Source organism: Sorex fumeus, unplaced genomic scaffold, assembly GCF_029834395.1.
Source record: "Sorex fumeus unplaced genomic scaffold, SorFum_2.1 ptg000061l, whole genome shotgun sequence".
Lineage (NCBI taxonomy): Eukaryota > Metazoa > Chordata > Mammalia > Eulipotyphla > Soricidae > Sorex > Sorex fumeus.
In genome coordinates this window covers 28,695,425-28,716,621 of record NW_026606118.1, presented here as the reverse complement: position 1 = coordinate 28,716,621, position 21,197 = coordinate 28,695,425, and the positions used below count along the sequence as shown (strand labels likewise).

The window sequence follows — 21,197 nt, the reverse complement described above, 5'->3', positions numbered from 1 at the left end:
AAAGATTTAAACTTTTCTTCAAATGAGTTTATACAAAAGCCTAATGCCACCAGACAGTGAATTAAGGCTAGTCTGAATCTGCGCACAGCGTTTGACCTCTCCAGCCCAGAACGTTGGTCTCACCTTCTGTTCTAGAGAGAAAAACTGATACAACCTGACTAGATAGGAAAGTGTCTATTGCCACTCTTTGCAGAGTTTTTTAGATGTGATTAGATAATGAGGCCAGTGGTGGAAAGATTAATTTAGATTTAGAAGAACGACCAACGGGTTTTCCAGGGAGTCTCCCAAGCTGTGTTCAGGGGACTTCAGCACCACTTTCAGTGATTCTCTGACATTGAACTGGGCTGGCTGTTCAATGCGAGAGCCCTCAAGTGCAGTGCTGCCGGGCCCTGTGGTGCCAGGGATCACCTGGGACATGCATGTGGTACTCAGGGGCCTCCAGGGTGACACTCACTGACAGACCATGTGGTGTGAGAGAAAAATTAGCACCAGCCATATGCAAGGCATGTTCCTTAACCCCTGCACCGTGGCTCTGGCCCTAGATACCCTTTGCTCTTTCAATTATTTCTGAATTAATAGGCCTTTTGCCTTTTAATGCTGGATAATACCTCAGCACACCCTGAAGAGAAGTGAACGCACTTGTCAGATTTTTTAATCTTATTTGCACATAGTAATAGTGTTAAAGGTGGTTGGAGAATCCACAGTACTATTTGGTTCTATGCTTTTTTTTGTTGTGTGTGGGGTTCCATTAAATACATTGCCTTCCTTTTCTCACAGCTCATACTAATTTTTGTTTTTTCATGTGTAGTTTGACTCTTGTTATGTAACTGGTCAAGAATGACATTTGCATTTACAGTAAAGAATTACAAGAAAATAGATTTTGCCTTTGCTAGGAAAACGTTAGTACCACTTAATTGCTATGATACCAGTTTTATTCTCTCTGAATTGTTTTTAGAATTTGCTGGTAACAGGAGCAGTTGACTGTAGTTTGAGAGGCTGGGACTTGCGGAATGTACGGCAACCGGTGTTTGAACTTCTTGGTCATACTTATGCTATTAGGAGAGTGAAAGTAAGTTTTCATCTTTTCTTTATGTAGAATAAATATTTAATATATATGTATCTAGTTAGCTGGTAAGTACTGGGAAGAAAAAAAAACTGAAGAAAGATAGTTGCAAAGGTCAGCCTGTTAAAGCATGCATATTATTTATCTGACATGTATTGGATTTTAAATCTATTGTTTTGTATCTTTACTATGGTATATAGGTAATAGAAAAAAAATTTTTTAAATGTCTTATTTGTCATTTAAATGTTTCTAATTGTGCTTATAACAATTGTATATATTCATAATGTAAACTGTATAATTACATATTTATACTGTTACATTCTTCAACCCCTTGTGTTTATAGGAAATATGAAAGTTATGAAAAGTAAAAAACTATGCTTCATTTTTCCAGAATATCAATATTTTGAGAATATTTTATGTACATGGGGGGAGGGGTTCCCAACAGCCACACCCAGCATTGCAAGGGCCTGTGTCTGGCTCTTGAGAGTCACTTCCAGCAGTGATTCAAGGATAGAATGCTGGGAATTGAACTGGTATTGGCCACATGCATAGCAGACACTTTATGTTTGTACTAACTTTTTGATCCTGAGAATATTTTATTCTAAATAAACTTTAAAAACTTGGGCGATAACATTCTTGGAGAACACAGAAATAAATGTTTTTCCTATAGATAACAATAAGCCAGAAGATAACTTAGCATAAATAAAAGCATATAAGGTTTAGAAAAAAATAATTTTCATTTACTTTTTGAGTAAGTTTTATTACATTATCCATTGAGATGACAATATGAAGTAGTGTGTTCACTTTAATTTTTGTCTTTTGTAGTTTTCGCCGTTTCATGCTTCTGTCCTGGCCTCTTGTTCCTATGATTTTACTGTAAGGTACAGTCATTTTTGATAAATTTCATTATGCAGCGCCAAGTGGCATTTACATTTTTGCAAATTTTATGAAAGATAATGTTTTTATTGTACTGCTTTGAAAATAGTCTAGGCTGGATTCATATGAGTATTTGCCACTGAGATTGATATTGTATTTTTCTGCTTTTCTGTTCCAACTGTATATGAGTATATTCTTGGCTTTAAAAGATTAGCTTGACCGCTCTGTTTAATGTTCCCCCCCACCACCTTATTTTTCTTAATACCTGTTTCTGTTTTACTGCCTTCCTGCATATATAGAATGCATTGCTGGTATCTTTTAGAATTTTATTCTTCTCATCTAATTATTATATGAATCTTCAGGTTAAGATAGTTGGAAAAAAATCAGCCTGATGCATGTTATGTTTGTGAATGTGTGTGTGTGTGTGTATGTGTGTGTGTGTGTGTGTGTGTGTGCATGTGTGTATTTGACAAGGGCTATATCCAGTGATACTTGGAAGACAGTGTGGTGCCAGGGGTCCAACTCATGCTAACTTGTGCTCTACCACTTCAGCTATCTCCCGGACCAAGGTCACTCTGCTTTTCCCCCCTTTCCCAAATTTTAATTCCTGAAAGTTCCATTATCCACAGTACACTTACGTATATATTCCTAGATTGCGATTAGAATGTAGTTCCAGAATTTTAGAGCCATGTGAAAAATAAGTTGTTTCAAGGTTTTATTTTGGTTTTTGTCTAGTCCAAATACATGCTTTATATGTTTAAAGTGACACCAGTTAGTTCTGCCTTCCTCTGTTAGTGCTGTTGTGTGGTTCAATTATTCATTTAAAATGTTCTTTGATTCATTTGTTTCTGTTTGTGTTCAGTTTTAGGATTTTCTTCCCAATAGATTTGTCTATTTTTCTGAGCAAGTAAACCATTGCACCGTTTATTCAAAAGCTAAGATATGCATAAAGAGAAAATTCAGGAAGGAATTTCCTCTGCTGTTTGCTTCGGTTTTTTCCAACCCATTCTCTTTATACTGCACACAGCCTATAAATAGCTAGGCTTGTTCAGATAACAGTAGTCATGTATACTTTCTTATTTCTTTCACAAAATATGAAGTATTTTAAATACTTTTACTTTTGCTCTTGCAATTTAAAATATGTGCTGAAAATCACTCTATATTGATTCATAGAGACCTTTCTCTTTCTTCATAATGCTTTTATAATGCTCCATTATGTGGATGCATTATATTCAACTTTACTTGACCCTGTGTAGGACCAGAGTGATAGTGCAACATTTAAGGCATTTACTTTGTGTGCAGCTGACCCAGGGTCAGTAACTGGCAACACGTATGGTTCTCTCACTACCACCAGGAATGATCCTCAAGTACAGAGACAGGAGTAAGTTCTGAGAGCAGCCAGGTGTGACCTAAAAAATCAGGGGGAAAAAAATCCTTGTATAGCTTTTGACTCCTTTTAAACTATATAGTTAAGTTAAACTTCGCCCTGGATATATGGAGACTGGTTTCAGAGTGCCTGAAATCTTTGCTTTTTACTTCTTTGGAATTTGCCCTCCAAATTCACAGTCTGATACATGGGCTCAATCAACTGATATTGCAAGTAGTTGAATTTGTGAATGTGAGCCCACTGATATGGAGAGCCTACTCGTATTTATTGAAAAAAAAATCTGTATATATGTCCAGTGTCCCCTTCAAACTAGTGCTGTTCAAGGGGCAGATGAATATGTATTTATCATACTAAGTATCAGTTGCTGGTGTGTATGTATGTGTGTGTGTGTGTGTGTGCATGTATGTGTTTGTGTGTGTTTTAATCACCTCTATTCTTTCACCCTGCAAGTCTTGCATATTCATACACAATTTTTAATCTCAGATAATGGAAATTATTCTTAGTTAAGCCTGAAACATGCATTTCCTTTTTTTCCCTGAAAAAATGTGAAACATTTTCCCCAGTTGAAGTAGGGTTTCATACTCATATATAGTTTTTTTTTTTAGGAATCTAATTTTGAAGTTAACATATATAGTTACTCAGTTACCATGAAATGCCACACTAGTTTTTTTCTTTCTTTTTTTTTTTTAACTCCATACTAGTTGTCATTGGAAACTAGTAACTGAATTTCAGTATACACTTTGATAAAGACTTTCTTATGGTAAAAAAAATAGAGGAAGAAAGCAGAATCGTTTAGAAATGATTTTTGAATTTTTTGTTTATCCTGAGACTCTCAAAATATGTCAATACAATTGTAATTGTACTAATGCCTACCATAAATTGAGCTTCTCATTAACTGTGTGTAGTGACTGCTCAATGGAAAGGTCAGAAGAAGGTTCATTTGGGGTGGATTTTTACCCCATGTGATATGAGTTAAATTTATCCTCTGAAGAATTTTAAATCTTGTTGAATTGGTGACATTTTTTTAATGTCTTAGAAAAAATTTTTTTAACAATGAAAGATTACAAGACATAAGACAAACAGTAGCCTGTTTAATTTTTACTCATAATTAATTGTCAGGTTTAAATTCTAGATTTCTAGTTTTTGTAACAAGTTTTTCAAATGCAAATTTTGATTAAGTTGCCCATTTAAATTTTCATTACATTTGTTAAACTTTTTATTTAAAAATTCTTATGTGGTAGGAGTTATGTTAAAACTGATATATGATGCTTTAGTATAAAATGTTTTATTTTTTGTTTTATCTTGATATACTCTACTAGGAAAATCATGTCTTTTAATGGTATAGCTGATTTGTGTTTCACTGAATGAATAATTAAAAAACAGTTTGTAACTAGCCTTTGAAATGATTTAATGTGGTTTCTAGGCTAAGTAAAAGCTGTAGACTTTGTGAAAAAATATTAGAATATCCGTTGACTGGTAGCTCCATGTTTTAAACACCACTCAAAATTGTACTACATCTAAAATATTTCATAGTGAATTATTTCCATTATTAAATAAATGTTATCACCATGGATTTTAGCATTTTATGTTTTTTCTGACTTGCTTTCTCTAATTTCCTTCTCTGCCAAACACTATCTGCCGTGCTGACCACTCATGAACATGATTTGAATTCTGAGTGTTGGTTTTTGGTTTCATACCAATTAAATAATTACACATACAGCCAGAAATCAGCAAACCAGGGATGTACTTCAGCTGAAGAAAAGTAAAAGTTGCTGTAATTTTTCATGAGTAAGAACAGCATTTTTTCCTCATGAGCTTTCAAATATTTCTCAGATATTTAAAACTATAATTTATAAATTGATAAAACTAAAATGATTGGGTTAGCTTTGAATACTGTCGCACTTTTCAATTTAATGATGCTCTTTTTTCTTTTTTCTTTTTTTTTGGGGGGGGGCTGGAGCAATAGCACAGCGGGTAGGGCATTTGCCTTGCACACGGTGGTCGACAGGGCTGATCCAAGTTTGATTCTTCCGCCCCTCTTGGAGAGCCCAGCAAGCTACTGAGAGTATCTCACCCACATGGCAAAGACTGGCAAGCTCCCCGTGATGTATTCGATATGCCAAATACAGTAACAAGTCTCACAATGTTACTGGGCCTGCTTGAGCAAATCGATGAACAACAGGAGGACAGTGACAGTGACAGTGGGCCACATTCAGCTGTGTTTAGGGCTTACTTCTAGCTCTGAACTCCAGGATCACAGGGAGTGGCACAGGAAGTGGCACTATATATATATATGTATGTATATATATATCCTGATATATATATCATATATATCCTGATATAGATATATATATCATATATGTATATATCCTGATATATATATATATATATATATATAGATATAGATATATATATCTATATCAGGAATAGAACTTGGGGTGACCATGTGCAAGGCAAAAGTCTTACCAGCTGTACTGTTGCTCCGGCTCCTGGATCTCTTTCTTTTTAAAAGGAGTTTTGTTTAGGACTCCAGTTAGATTCTAGACAAGTGAAATCACTTCACTTAAACACTTAACTTCCCGTTAGTCGTCGATTTGCTCGAGCGGGCGCCAGTAATGTCTCCATTTGTCCCTGTTGCGTGCTAGTGTAGCCCAATGGCATCTGTTCGCTCCGGGAACATGAAGGGCCTCAAACCGATCGTTCATGATCTTGACGAAGAAGTCTGACCATCTGGTAGGTGGGCGGCCACGCGGTCTTTTGACATCCCGTGGAATCCAGTCAGTAACAGCTCTAGTCCAGTGGTCGACTTTAAATCTCATTACATGACCAGCCCATCTGATTTTCGACACCTTGGCAAATGAGACAGCGTCCCTGATTCTTGATCGTCGACGGATGTCAGAACTCCGGATTCGTTCTCTCATTTGAGTGAAACGTGATATTCCAAGCATAGCTCTTTCTATTCTTCTTTGGGAGACCTGAATAGCGTTCTCATCTTGTTTGCGTAGGGCCCAGGTCTCTGAGGCATATGTTAATGCAGGAAGAACAGTGGAATCAAAGAGATGTGCCTGGAGCCAGAGGTTCTTCGTCCTCTTAGCTATTTCTTCAACGTTCTTGAATGCGTTCCAAGCCGCTCTCTTCCTCCTGCGCAGCTCGGGTGCCAGGTCATTTGTCATGTTGACTTCTCGACCTAGGTACACATAGCTGTTGCATTCGGAGATGGTCGTTCTGTTGAGAGCAAATGGGGTGTCAGGAACAAGGCTGTTTCTCCTAAACATTGTCTTCGTAAGATTCAGCTGTAGTCCTACCTTTCTATACTCACGGTCAAAGTCGGCCAGCATTTGTGTCGCTTGGCTGATGTTTGGTGTTATTAAAACAATGTCATCAGCAAAGCGGAGGTGGTGTAGTTGCCGACCATCTATCTTCACTCCCATTCCTTCCCATTCCAGTCGTCGCATGATGTTCTCGAGGGTGGCACTGAAGAGTTTCGGTGAAATGATATCACCCTGCCGCACCCCTCTCTTGACATCAACGATCACTTCTTTGTAGAATGGTGAGATCCTGGTAGTGAATCCGCAATACAGCTCACGGAGGATCCTGATGTATTGGGCTTGAATGCCCTGATTGGCTAGGGCTTCAATGACCGCTTCCGTCTCAACAGAATCAAAGGCCTTCTTTAAATCAATGAACGTTAAGCAGAGCGGCATCTTGAACTCCCGAGAAACCTCAATGAGCTTGGTTATCGGTGGATATGGTCTATGGTGCTGAATCCTTTGCGGAACCCTGCTTGCTCGCATGGTTGTCCTTCATCTAGTGTTCTGCCAATCCTATTTAGGATGACTCGAGTGAACAACTTGTAGATGACAGACAATAGGTAGATCGGGCGATAGTTGCCAATGTCATGGATGTCTCCCTTCTTGAACAGTAGTACGGTCCTGCTGGTTTTCCATTGGGACGGAACCTTGCATTCAGACAGGTAGCGAGTGAAGAGCCAAGCCAGTGTATTGATGAGTACTGACAGCAGGTTCTTTAGGTGTTCAGGTCTGACCTTGTCTGGGCCGGGTGCTGTTTGTTTCTTTACTGATGAAATGGCGTGTCGGATTTCGGAAGGGAGAACGTTGGGAACGACATATCCATCCTGTGGAATTTGGTATGTGGGCAAGTGGACATGGCTATTGAAGAGATTTGAGTAGAAGTCATGGATAATCTTCTCCATTGCCGTTCTGGAGGATGTGATGGATCCATCAGGACGTCGGAGGGCAGTCATCTTGGTCTTATAGTTGGCGAAGGACAGGCAGGCTTAACGAATACTTTTCCTGGCTTCTGTCGCATCTACCAGTACTTCTGCTCTTCTCTCTTTGAGGTCTTCCTTGATCGCATCTCTGCACTGCTTTGTGAGCTCGGATGTTAGCTTGCGGTTGCCTGAGGCATGCGCCAAACCACGCTGGCGAATTAGCTCAAGAGTTTTCGAAGATAGGCGATTTTTTGTGGCTATCTCTCTCTTGGCGTTCCTCGCACATTCATGGAGGTGCTGAACCAGTCGATCGTATTCCTCGTCAATGTTGTCAACAATGGCATCTTCGCATGTTGCCGCAATAGTACGAAAGAGTTCCCAGTTGGTGGTCATTCTGGGAGTTCTCTTTTTGAACTGTGGGTCTTCAGTCGTGCGTGAGACAAGTGAAATCATATGGTATTTATCGTAAACAACGTCTTCAAGGCCTGCCTGTATATGTTTTTGCAAATGTTATTATTTCCTCATTTTAAGGGCTGACTATTCCATATATATATATATATATATGAGTGTGTGTATAACTTTTTATTGGTTCTTCTGGTTTAAATAACCTGATATATTAGTAATTTATTGTCACTGTCACTGTCTTCCCGTTGTTCATCTATTTGCTTGAGCAGGCACCAATAATATCTCCATTGTGAAACTTGTTACTGTTTTTGGCTTACTGGGGAGCTGGGTAGGATATTCTCGGTAGCTTGCCGGGCTCTCCAAGAGGGACAGAGGAATCGAACCTGGGTCAGCCACATGCAAGGCAAACACCCTACCTGCTTTGCTATCGCTCCAACTCCATTAATAATTAATAAATTATTATTTGACATAAAACAGTGAATACTGACTTGTGTTCTGCTGATGTTCAACAACCAGCTCTCAAGCCAGTTGTTAATGGCAGGTAGGGAAACTTGATTATTATTGCATTTAAAGCATGATTTCAGTGGTGAAAATATTCCCCCATAACTTTAATAATTATGAGTTTAAAACAGTCTTTCAGAGGTGGGGCCAGAGAGGTAGTACAGTATATAGGGTGCTTGCCTTGCATGCAGCCAGTCTGGGTTTGATCCCTTGAACCTCATATGGTCCCCTGAACCCTGCCAGGAGTGATTCCTGAATGTAGAGCCAGGAACACTGCCCCCTGAAAGATATTTCAGGTTTGAGAGATAGCTTAGCAGGTTGGATCACGGGCTTTGCATGAAGGATACCTAGGTACTGTATGGTCCGCCAGCACTGCTGGTAACAAATCCAGAGCCTCAAGAATTAGCAGTTCTGGCAAAAAAAAATTTTTTTTTAAACAGAACTTTCATAGGGATCATGAATGTAGCTCAGTTATAAAGTGCATCCTTCACAAGTATGTGATCTTGGATTTGATTCCATAGCACCACAAGAAACAAAAATCAAAAGAAACCTTTATAATTATAATATACACATGTTTATCTATGCACATATAGTCATGTGTGTCAGTACCTACATAGGCATAGATCCATATACATATACACATTTTATTGAAAAGTGCTCACAAAGATATAATAAGGAAAGTTTCAGATGGGTGAAATTTCATATGTCCCTAACAAAAAATTTTTAAACTTCTTTATTTGGGTATAATTTAAGTACACAGTCTTAAATCTCCAAAATCTTAACAAAATTCCAACCTTCTTTGACCATTACTGATACTTATGTTATTGAACCTTTTCTCAAAGAAACTTTTTAGACTTTTGCATTTCTAGCTGTTGTTATCCTACTTTTGTGTGTACAATTTAATATGCTTACTCATACAGTTCATAGACTTGTTTCTTCGACCATAAAATGTTATGAGATTTCAATATCAACAATGTAAGCCTTAAATATCAACAGTGCAAGGCAGTTCACATAGTGCCTGACCCATATCAAGCACTCACTAAATTGTAGTTTCTATCTCTTTTTCATTTATATGTGTTCCCCAAGCTTTGTGTCATCTCATTATAAATATATGCTCTTGTATTTCTGGTCAAAATTACTGAAAGCAGTTTCGGGAAAGAACTGCCATTATGATTCTTTGCGTGTTTTTTTTTCTGGGGTTGGGGGTTTGGGTCATACCTGATGGTGCTCAGAGGCTCCTCCTGGATCTGTGCGTAGTGGTAACTTCTGGTGGTACTGGGGGATCATAGAAGTCATTGTTGTTGGAACTGAGATTGGCTGCAGGCAAGGCAAGTGCTGTAACCCCCCTGTACTATCTTTCAGGTCTTATGTTTAAATGATTTATTTTTAAATGATTCAGAAAAAAAACAAACACTATTTTAGGTGTACATGTGTAGAGAAGGAAAAAATAAGACAAAATGTGGTCGTATTTTAATTGCTGAATGGCAGCGAAGAATTTATGAGCATTATATTATTAAAATTTTTCTGTGGGTCAATAATTTTAAAAATAAGAACACTTAAGGAAAAAAATAAGCTTTATCTGCCAATGAAAATGCTATATACAAAAAAATTCTTAATCTTGTCTAACAAATACCATTGTTTAATTATAAAATGAGATAAATAGACTTATTGGCCTGTATCAGTGGGGAAAGTAGTCTTTAATCAGATTGTAGTAAACTTAGAATCTAACAAAGCAGCAGATACAGAAATACCTTTTATCTTTGTCACCTTTACTCAGGTGGGATTTGCCTTTATATGGTGTCTTAACTCTGTTGTGTGGTTGATGGGGTTTTTTGATCCTTATGTTTATTAGCACAGAGATTTCCACAAGCAGATACTTCTCTTTCTTCCCCTTCCCCATAAAAAAAGGTCAGCCAAAGTAAACAGATAGTATAGTTGAATATGTACTCTGCCTCACAAACCTTTCATTTCAACTTTACCTAGTCCCCCTACCCACTTTTAAAAAAGGTCAGTCAGAGTAAATAGATGAGAAATGTGGCTGAATGTGAACTCATATGCAGCTTCAAGTGATTCTTTTACCTCCTCTTTCTTTTTTTTCTCAAAGATTGCGGTCTAAATTTCTCTACGGTTTTTCATTAAACACCCCCCCCCCCAAATTGTTGTGATTAATGATACACTGATTGTTAACATTTGCAGGATTTACTGTTGAATTCTTCAAATGATTAGAATTGTTTAATGTTCTATGTCTCTTAGATATCTGAGATAATATCTTTGTAACTATCACATTTTATGCTTTGTGGCAGGGGTTCTATAAGCTTTGCCAGTGATATACTAGGAAAGAGTTTGTGTAGTATCTGGTTTTCTTTTTTATTTTCTTTACTGATGCTATTTAAATCTGCATAATGATTTGTCTCACAGAGACAAGCGTGAGAACACCAGAATAGGTTAGACTTTCTTAGTATAGCAAGAGCAGGTTGTGTCAGTGTCAAGATCATTGGCCACACATTGCTTGCAGTGATTTTCTTTCAGAGAATAAAAATGTATGTATCTACTTATTTCTTACAAGGACATTTAGCAACTGAGTATTTTTTTTTCTTTCTTTTTTTAGGTCACACCCAGCGATGCACAGGGGTTACTCCTGTCTCACGCACTCAGGAATTACTCCTGGCGGTGCTCGGGGGACCATATAGGATGCTGGAAAACGAACCCAGGTCGGCCGCATGCAAGGCAAACGCCCTACCCGCTGTACTATCGCTCCAGCCCCATCTGAGATTTTTTTATGTTAATAAATCATATTGCCTGATTACGGCATAGGATTGTCTGTTTCTCTGCTTTGTCCCTAGCACATGGGAGATGGATTATAAAAAAAATAAATGGAGCTGGAGTAGTACAATGGGTAAAGTGCTTGCCTTGCACGTGGCCAACCTGAGTTCAGTCCCCAATAGAATGTATGTTCCCCTGAGCCCTGCCAGGAGTGATCCCTGAGCACTGCTGGGTGTGGCCAAACAAACAAAAACTCCCCAAACTAAATATTTCTAAATGTGAGTGATTTTAAATTAGGTGAAAAAATTGTGATACCTTTTGATCACTCAAGCTAAAAAACTTGGGAAAAAATGCATTTTAATGAGTTTTTACTTCAAGTTTGAAACTGTAAAAATTTAATAGAGCTAAATTTAAAATATAATAAGTCCTGTTCAGATTAAAACATATTTTGCAAGGAGAAAAATTGCTGTTCTACTATTTTTAAACCAGTACTGCTTTGATTGGAGATGTTACTATTTAACAAATTTGGAATCATTACAATTGTTATTTTGACTTAACTAAACTTACATATTTTTGTGTATTTTTTATAATCAGTTATATATTATGCTATTTTCTAAGTGTCTCTGAGCTTCATTTAACTAATAGTTAAAATATTTATCTGTACATATGAAAAATGACTCCCAAGCTTGTTGACTGTTGGTTTATAAATTGCCCCCGGAGAGTTTTCCCAGTTGACTTATTTAAATCAGAAATTTCTTGCATAATTATTGTCACACTAGAAAGATCTTTTGATCAAGTGATGTGTAATTTTGCAAGTTAAATGCCAGTTGAAAAATGAGAATAATTTCCTATAAAATGAAACAACATACGTTAATTAGAAAAAAACATGTAAGATGTTTTGATTTTATGTACCTTGATTTATAACTGCAGAACATTTTGAGAATTGTTTAGTACTAAACATTTTTTTCTTTAAGAATCAATCCAGATTCATGTCTAATTCATAACCTAATACAAGTACATGAAGAAATAGATCTAAAAGGAATGAGGAATGTTAAGCCTTAGCTTAACGCAACATAAGTCACTGCTTTGAACTTTGAATTGTGCTGATTAGTTCCAGCAGAAAATTTATGAATCTTGTCAGTTAATTTACACTGCAGTTTTTCAGATTCCTTTGTGCTATTTCAATAAAACAAAGTAGATTTTGTTGTATATATTTATATTTTATATGTAGATACTACCTGCTTTATCTTTCATAGCAAAGTTAGAAGGCAATATTAGGAATGAAATAACTGATATATATGGGCATATTATTTAGAAATAGAGAGTGAAATTAGAAGAAATAGCTGAAAGAATGAGCGATAGCACAGCGGTAGGGCGTTCGCCTTACAAGCGGCCAACATGGCCAACCCGAGTTCGATTCCTCCGCCTCTCTCAGAGAGCCCGGCAAGCTACCGAGAGTATTCGATATGCCAGACACAGTAACAACAAAGTCTCCAATGGAGACGTTACTGGGCCCGCTCGAGCAAATCGACGATCAACGGGAGGGCCTTTACCTTTACCTTTACCTTACCTCTAAGGTGAAGGACTGAGGGTTGGAACTGCTGTTCTCTGTTATAAGTCTTGTAGAATTAGTGGATTCTAATCTGTGACCTTACAGTTTTTACGAAAATAGTTCTAGAGCAGGAAACCATGTTGTTTTTCTTTCTTGATTATTTTCACACTTAGTCGTCTTTTTGTTTAGAAAAACTGAGAACTATCTGTAAGTGGTTAGTAGTTTACTTGAGAGGGTAGAATAATTAACTTCTAAGAACTCAAGGATAAATAATTGACTCTTGAGATCAGTTTTGAACCCCTATATTGTGGCAGTACCAAATTTTTGTTTGGGGGCTATGCCCAGTCGTGTTCAGGTTTTACTCCAGACTTTGTGCTCAGAGATCACTCCTGGTAGGGCTCCGAGTACTATCTAGAGTGCTACGGGTTGGCTCGTGCAAGGCACAAAGCCTTTTTTGTTTCAAAGTCTGTTTCTTGGAGCTTTGACCTGATGGAATGAATCACAAAGAGAATAAAAGTGAATAATTATTCATTTGTTTTCATCTTAAAATGCAGCATAATTCCGTGTCTTTCTTTTGTTTGGTTTTTTTAGCAACACACCTGTTGATACTTAGGGCTTACTCCTGTCTCTTTCTCAGAGATCACTCCTAGCTCTGTTCAGGGGATCATATGGGGTGCCGGATCAAACCAGGGTTGGCCTCCTACAAGGCAAGCACCCTGCCTACTGTAATATTGCTCAGGCCCCATTAGTCCCTGTCATTCAGCACCATGTCAGTTTAGGTTGTATGCCAATGTATATGTGAATGTGCATTTGCCTGCAAACTCCTGTGTATAACAGAAATCATCTTGAGTTAGCTCAAAAAGAAAAGGAAAAATGCTTCTCAAGATAAAGTATCCTCAGAGCCGAAGTGCAGGAGTACTGCAGATCTAAGGAATTACTTGCCTTTAAGAGTCTTTTGCACCATTTCTCCTCTTTCTGCAGTCTGATAGTTCCCTTCCACACTTTCGTGTTTGGACAGAATTATTGTTTTCCTCTCTCCATCCTTGTTGGTGTATTTTGTCCCCCTTACTGTGTCCGTCCTCCTGATGCTGAGGAGAGTGCCATTTAAATAAAGGGGATCATTATTCCACAACCCAAAACACTGTTGGATTTATTTGTAAATGCTTAGGTGCAGAGAAGTTTTTTTCATGCAAGTAGAGCTAACAAATAACAAGCACAGAAGGTAACTATTGTAAGTTTAATGTTCAGCATGTAGGTGTAGATTAAAATTCTGATGTAACCTCTTCTGTCCTTGTCATCTGTGCTTATGTGAAATGCTCTATTGCTCTCCATAGTCACATTTTGATTGCAGTTATAGTGTGTGTGTGTGTGTGTGTGTGTGTGTGTGTGTGTGTGTGTGTGTAGGCCATTCTTATCACAGATATGGACACTATCAGGAGGAGATAGCATTCTTATTTTCTGCTCATATACTTATTTGAAACTTTTAATAACAAAATAATTTCTTAGTTCTTCCATTTGTAATCATAAGCAGTAAACAGACCCTAGGGGAGTTTTCCCTGTATCTCTGCTAGTTGAAATATGGTATTCTGGAGAGAGTCATCCTGCATCCCTGTGGATCGCAGCCATAATTACTCCCACAGCAAGCCCTCCATCAGCTAATGGTTTTCTGTAATTTGTCAGAGTTTTCTGGGCTTGGTGCTATGTGGTTCCTGGACTTTCTGTTTATTGTGATTAAGTAGAAACTCCAAACTGCTAATCTAATTAAAGTATTAATTGAAATGTTATAGTTAATTCATATAGATAGGAATGTTAACTCAAAATTTTGTCTTTATATTGTAACAATTGATTAACCAAGTTGTTCATAATACAGTTGTTTCAGGATTTCAGTGTTCCAACACAAACCCCACCAGCAGTGTGACCTTCCGTCTACCAATGTTTTTCATCCACCATCCCCATAGCAGGCACAAATCTACTTCATGTTTCTTGTTATAGAATGGAATTATCAAAACAATGAATGGAATTGTCAAAAAATATATCAAGGAAAGTCAATTTGTGATCATTATTATATTTCGCAGTGTGTTACTAAAGTCATTATCAGAGGATTTACAGGGCACCACTTGAATCTTCTGTTACTGTTTTCACTTACTGAGCTTGGTAGTCTTCTACACAGCTTTCGCATCAGATTGGCTGTGGTGATACTAGGCTGACAGTACAATGAAGTATGCTGACGTGTGCTCCAGGAATTATGGAGCTGGAACAGTTTGATGACTTGGCAGTTTGATGAAGTTTGGTTGTGTAGTTGGGATGTTCCTATGCTGGAGAGTATCAGATGTGGCTAGAGGTTGCTGTGTCTTCTGGGCAGAAAGGGGAATCTGCCAACCCACATTCTGAGATGGCCCCAGAGTTTTCAGCCCAGACAGGTCCATCTGGGAACATTCAGTGGCATCATTTTTTTTTCGAGATGAGTAGTCAAGTCTAGAATTTTTAATCGAATTTAACCTTGAAAGTCTGTGAACATGGCATAGTTTTGGGATGACCTGGGTTCATTCCCCAGCCTTCCAGGAGTAATCACTGAGTGCATAGCCAGGATAACCCCTGACTGCATCAGATGTAGCTCAAAGCAAGCAAACAAAAAAGTAATTTAAAATAGGAAAAAGTTCACATACTTTTTTTTTTAGAGTAATCCTGAAAGTTTGCTTAGAAACTTTTAGTGTTGTAGAGATTTATTTATTTATTTATTTATTTATTTTAACAGCTAAAAGGAAATTCCCAATTCTTCCATGACATTCACGACCTGTCCCCCTTCCCTATCTCTGCTGTGTCTTGTTGAAAGGGGCAAGCTGCTTTCTTGGGCACCATACCAGACTAACTCCCATATTACGTCTTGACAGTGACCCTTCTTTCCTGTCTCTTGGGGTTCTTTCCAAGTAAAATTAAGGTTTTGTGATAATTTTAAAGAAGTGTGGACTGCAAGAGGGCTGGGGCTATATTTTTTTTCTCTCTGGTTCTCAGGACTATACCTCAGACTGGTAGGACCCATAAATTATTGGAAAATTGAGTGCTTAAATTGCAAGAAAAGAAGCTGTTGTCATGTTATTTGCTTTCCGTTGTAGAGACTACTAGAAAGAACCAAGCCCTGAAAATACGAGGGAATTATAATGGTGTAATTTGCTTAAAATTTAAAAATCTGGGCCTAGAGAGATAGTGTATCAGGTAAGGCACTTGCTTGCATGTGGTCAACGACGTTCATTCAATGGCATTGCACATGATCCCTTCACTCCTGCCAGGACTGAACCCAGAGTACTGTCCCTAAACAGAAATAACAAAATAAAGTTAAAATGCAAAACTAAAATTGAAATACAAAGAAAACATTGAAAATGTAGCCATAATATTTCCCATCTTTTTTTGTTAGGACAAAGAAATCTTGAGAAACTTCTAAGTTGTGAGTAGAAAAGAAAAAGGAATATCATTGGAAGACATCTCAAGCCTTCCACTGAATTCATCGGTTGGATAAATTTCAAAAGCCTTAAGAAATTTCAAATTAAATTTCAGTAGAAAATAATTTAAGTGTAATCTTTGAAGTAGTTTTAGTGTTTTATATGACACAGGGCTGCATACTTGCTTTATCAGGACTATGGAGACAGAAGACTCAGAAGGGACTCAACTAAGACATTGTGCTATAATGAATTTTTCCTCCATCCCCAATTTAAATGAAAAATGTCTTTTAGTCCTGTAATATTTTTAATCATTGGAGCCCCATCCAATATATTAACTTCCTATAAGAGAGCTTAAATAGTCAGTGATTTCATCAGCAAAGAGACAAAAAGGCACCAAGTAATATGTACATGCGGGCCAAAGTATTCACTTAAAAATAATATCCCTTATTTGACCACTTGATGTATGTAGTCTTCCTTCCCACAAATAAGTAGATAAAATGGAGCCCATTTTATTTGTGAGGTAGATATGTGAAGGTCCATAGCACATATAATTTATGGGACCCTTGAGTCCAAATTGTTTTAGAGGGATACTTTGGCCACTCCCTTCATTGCAAATATGAGGAAATCTGGTAAAAACATCCATTTTTCCTGCTTCAGCTCCTCTTACTACTCATATCTTTCTCTTGGTACTTGGAGATATGTAGAAAAATTCTGGAAGTGTGTATACATCTAAGTGAAGAGCAGTTGCCATTCGAGAGTGGCAGTGAGGAAAGAATACTTATTTTCTCTTATTCAGGATGCCATTAGCGGTTAAAAACATGGCATTGTTTACCTTTTGGTTTCAACATGTTTGACTTGTATAATTACTGTATTTAACTTGATATTTTTAGTATAATGAAAAATGAGAAATAATAATAGTATTTTTTTTCTGATTTTCCTGGTGTTTGATCTCCTTCGTGTTGAGAAAATGGAAATATAGATACTCCCTATTTAAGAGATCTGCTTGAGCAAAGGTGCCTTTATTGCTTGATTTACTGCTCTGGGTTTCAGCGTTCACTTGATTGTTACTTGAGAGTTTCTCACTGATGCTTCAGTGAAGGTTTTGTGGTACTTTGATTTTGTTCTGAACAGGCTTTAGAGGCACCACCCTCCCCCGCCTCCAGCCCCCAGTAAGAATTTTTTGGAATGTTCTAAAATGTTCAGTAAGTATAATCTAATATCCTAGTAGTCCTTATGCTAGAAATAAACATCATATTTTTCCCGTAATGCATACTTTATAATTTCTGTATTTTCATATCCAATTCTGTATCATTCATTCATTAGACTAGTCAACCCCTTCACCAGTTATTAGTAACCTTAGTTTTTAGCTTATGAATCTTACTTGAGTTTTTTTTTTTGTAGTAAAATGCATAGAAATACTTTATAATTTTCCCCATTTGGTGGGTTTGACTTTGAGGGCCTTAATTCTCATTTAACTATGTTAAAGTGAATTCAAAGTAACATTTGAAATGCATGTGTGCCTTCCTTTACTTTTCAGCTAAGTTGCTTTTTTTTTTAATCTCTCTATGACCTTAGTAGGGATCCTGATTTTCATAAGACCAGCCTGGCTTATCCTCAGTGTATTCTTATCCTCATTTGACTGAAAACAACAAAATAATAAAAACTGCATTTCAGGAATTTGTCAGGCAGGCATAAATGTGCCTTTATAGCTTCCTTTATCCTTCAGATTTTCTGGTAAGGGCTAGGATGAAGCTAAGTAATAGAGCATGGGTCTTTGCATATATGAGGCCCTAAATTTGATCCCTGCCCCTGGAGAAGCTAGAAAGAAACCATTTTATGTGCCCTGTGTGAAAAGTATTTAGGCCATCAGTTCTACTGAAATAAAACCTAAATTCCAAATAAAGTTAGAGAGCTAAACACCTGGACTGCAGCAAACTAACCTTTTCTTCAGAATAATGCTGCTGAAAGGCCCTTCAGCGTGAGGCCACTGACTCTGGGTAGCCGTAAGTGAACTGCTGTGGAGGGTGCTCTTGATTACATAACACCAGTCTCTCGCTCTGAACTGCCAAGAGTGAGTTTCCTTCTGAGCTTGCCAAGACCACTTTGGCTGTGGATGCTCTTAGTTCTGGACCCGGTTGTTCCTCTCTTTTTCTTTTAACTACTGTAGAGTTCAGCATTTTGAGGTCTTCCCGTCTCAAAATTATATAGCTACATAGAATATGGTTTTGTGTACCAATCTCATTGCAGTTTCAGATTTACTTTCTTACCCTTCTTTTCCTTTAACTCAATTTCTGTCCTGTAAATGACAGAGTTTAAATATTTTTCCCTTAATTTTATTTATTTTATACCGAAGCGGTTGATTTCTGAATTGGTTTTGAAATCATTTAATAGAATTTTAAATGTGCCTGTTCTCATTTGCATTAATCATTTTACAGCATTTAAATATTTAAAACCATTTTGGGTGTTTCAGGGGGACTATAATGGGCACATAAAATAACCATTTGATTATTGTTTCAAGTAATGCAAATCAGTGAATAACTCTGTTATAGGAACAAAATTATATAATTACATATTTACTTTTGCTTATATAAACATTATCAAGATCTAGAAAATTAGATTTCAGTGCAGTTCACTGTCTCTAGACCCAAAGGAAAAAAATATGCTAAGACAGTGGAGGTCACTATTATGATTTCTGAGAAGGACTACAGCCTGTTCCCTCATCTGTTGGAACAGGCAAATTTTCAAAAGTAAAATCGCTTTTCAATATTTTGTAGATTTTAGTAATCTGATAAATGAGCAATTTATTCATTGTCTTTCTGATACCCATACAGTGGATTATCCATAGCAACAGTCCCTTTCAAACTTAATAAGACCAAGTCAGTATTTATTAGGGAAATAATACCTTCAGGTTAAATAAACTGTGACTGTTGGTTGTATCTATTTACTCCCTTTCAAAGAGAACTGAACCTTCAGTGTGTACCATGTTGTAGCTCATTAGAGAAAATGAATTGCGGTATGACTCTGTGGTTCTGATGTGCCACTTTTATGGTGCATTTAGAGTCAAAAATGGTGATGAGCAAATAAGCTTTAGAAATAAAGTACTATTTTGTGTTTTGAAAATAGGGTCTAATTAGTCTCTATAGCAAAAATCAGAGATGTATTATGGTAAATACTACTACTTCAAGTTAGTAGCAGATAAAAGAATACTTAATAATTGCCCCAGGAAAACATATTACATTGATGTAAAATCTGTAAGAAAGACTATGCTTCAGTAAAAAGATACTTTCAAAATTAGGAATTTTCATAAGAAAACAGGCTCATTTTAAAGAACTTGTTGTTGTTGAAATGTAGATTAAACCCCAAATCTTTTTTTGTGTCTGTCATTGAGAAGTGAAGTAGTATTTAAAAATCACTAAATGTTAGAGTTCATGTAATTCAATATCTTTAATTTACATGACTTTAGAAATTGTTGCAAAAACTTAATATCTTTGATTTCAAATATTCTTTTGCAATATATTTATACACACACACATGTATTTACCTAAAACTTTTTAAAAGTCCATTCTACAAGGTATACAAGTAGAAATATATAAAAATCTCTTATGAAGGCAGTTGATTAAAAATTCCATTTTGTTTTCTTAATATAATTGAATGGAATACTTTTTTTAAAAATTTCATGTAGTTCATTGGAACTCTGTGTTTGTGAATTGGTCAAACCTATTTTGATAAAAATATTTCTATATTAAAGTTCTATTTATTTGATGAATATTTTTTGTAGTGTTGGTACTTACATTATTTTACTTCTGCTTATACTTACAGATTCTGGGATTTTTCAAAAGCTGACCCTCTCCTTGAAACAGTAGAGCATCATACAGAGTTTACTTGTGGTTTGGATCTAAGTCTCCAGAGTCCTACTCAGGTAATGGAAGTGATCTCCTAATGTTTTGATTGTTTACCCATACAATTCACAAGTAGCTATTTATGTTGCTTTTATGAACAAAATTGTTTCTTTGGGATAAAGCAAATATATTTACCCTGACCTCTTTTGCTACGTAAACATGAGTATTATTAGAGCATTTGAAATAGGAGGGAAGGAGTATCCAGAAACTTAGTAAAAACTTGACTCTAATAATACTTTTCCCCCAGATATTGTGCCTACTATGTTGAAGGTTTTTTGAGTGGAAAGGGTGGCAAGAGAGGGATAGAATAGGAAATGAAAGGATTGCCCAGGTCAAGAGCACCCGGTCCTTTATATTCCTCCCTCTTAGTAGTTAATACACTAAACAGGTTGGTCATTTCCTCTCAGGATTGTCCTTGTTGATCTATCTAGAGGTGGTAAGGCGATGTTGAAGTCTCCAGCTACTATTGTGTTGCTAGCAATGTCCTCCTTAAAATCTGTTAGCAGTTGTTTTAAATATTTAGCTGTTCCCTCATTAGGTGCATATACATTTAAGAGTGTGATTTCTTCCTGTTGTACGTATCCCTTGATGAAGAGAAAATAGCCTTTGCTGTCCCTTCTAATGTTTTTCAACCTGAAATTGATGTTGTTGGATACTAGTATGGCCACCCCAGCTTTTTTGAGGGAGCTGTTTGCTTGCAGGATTGTTTTCCATCCTTTCACTCTGAGTCTGTGTTTTCTCTGACTGTTGAGTTGAGTTTCTTGTAGGCAGCAGAATGTTGGGTTCTCTGAATCCACTTTTCCACTCTGTGTCTCTTAATTGGTGAGTTTAGACCATTGATGTTGAGAGAGATTATTGTTATGGGGTTTTGTGTCATCTTTCTATAAGGGTCTGTTGTGTTTGTAGGGTTTGTCTTGTCTTATAGTAGCCCCTTTAGCCCTTCTTTCAGGTTTGATTTTGAGTGTATGAAGTTCCTGAGCTGCTGTTTATCTAGAAAATAGTGTATCGTTCCTTCGATTTTTAGTGAGAGTTTAGCCGGATAGAGTATTCTTGGTGAAGCATTCATTTCAGTGACTTTTTTCA

At 36.9% G+C, this 21,197-nt stretch overlaps 1 protein-coding gene across 1 annotated transcript in view; it reads left to right on the top strand.

The window, feature by feature from the left end:
• The window catches only part of PEX7 (peroxisomal biogenesis factor 7), a 91,800-nt gene that overhangs the window by 37,051 nt on the left and 33,552 nt on the right, over positions 1–21,197 (top strand). Inside the window, exons 7-9 of the mRNA XM_056126184.1 lie at positions 956–1,069; positions 1,889–1,944; positions 20,035–20,134. Coding sequence (XP_055982159.1) covers positions 956–1,069; positions 1,889–1,944; positions 20,035–20,134 — 270 coding nt within the window. The remainder of the gene's footprint in view (positions 1–955; positions 1,070–1,888; positions 1,945–20,034; positions 20,135–21,197) is intronic.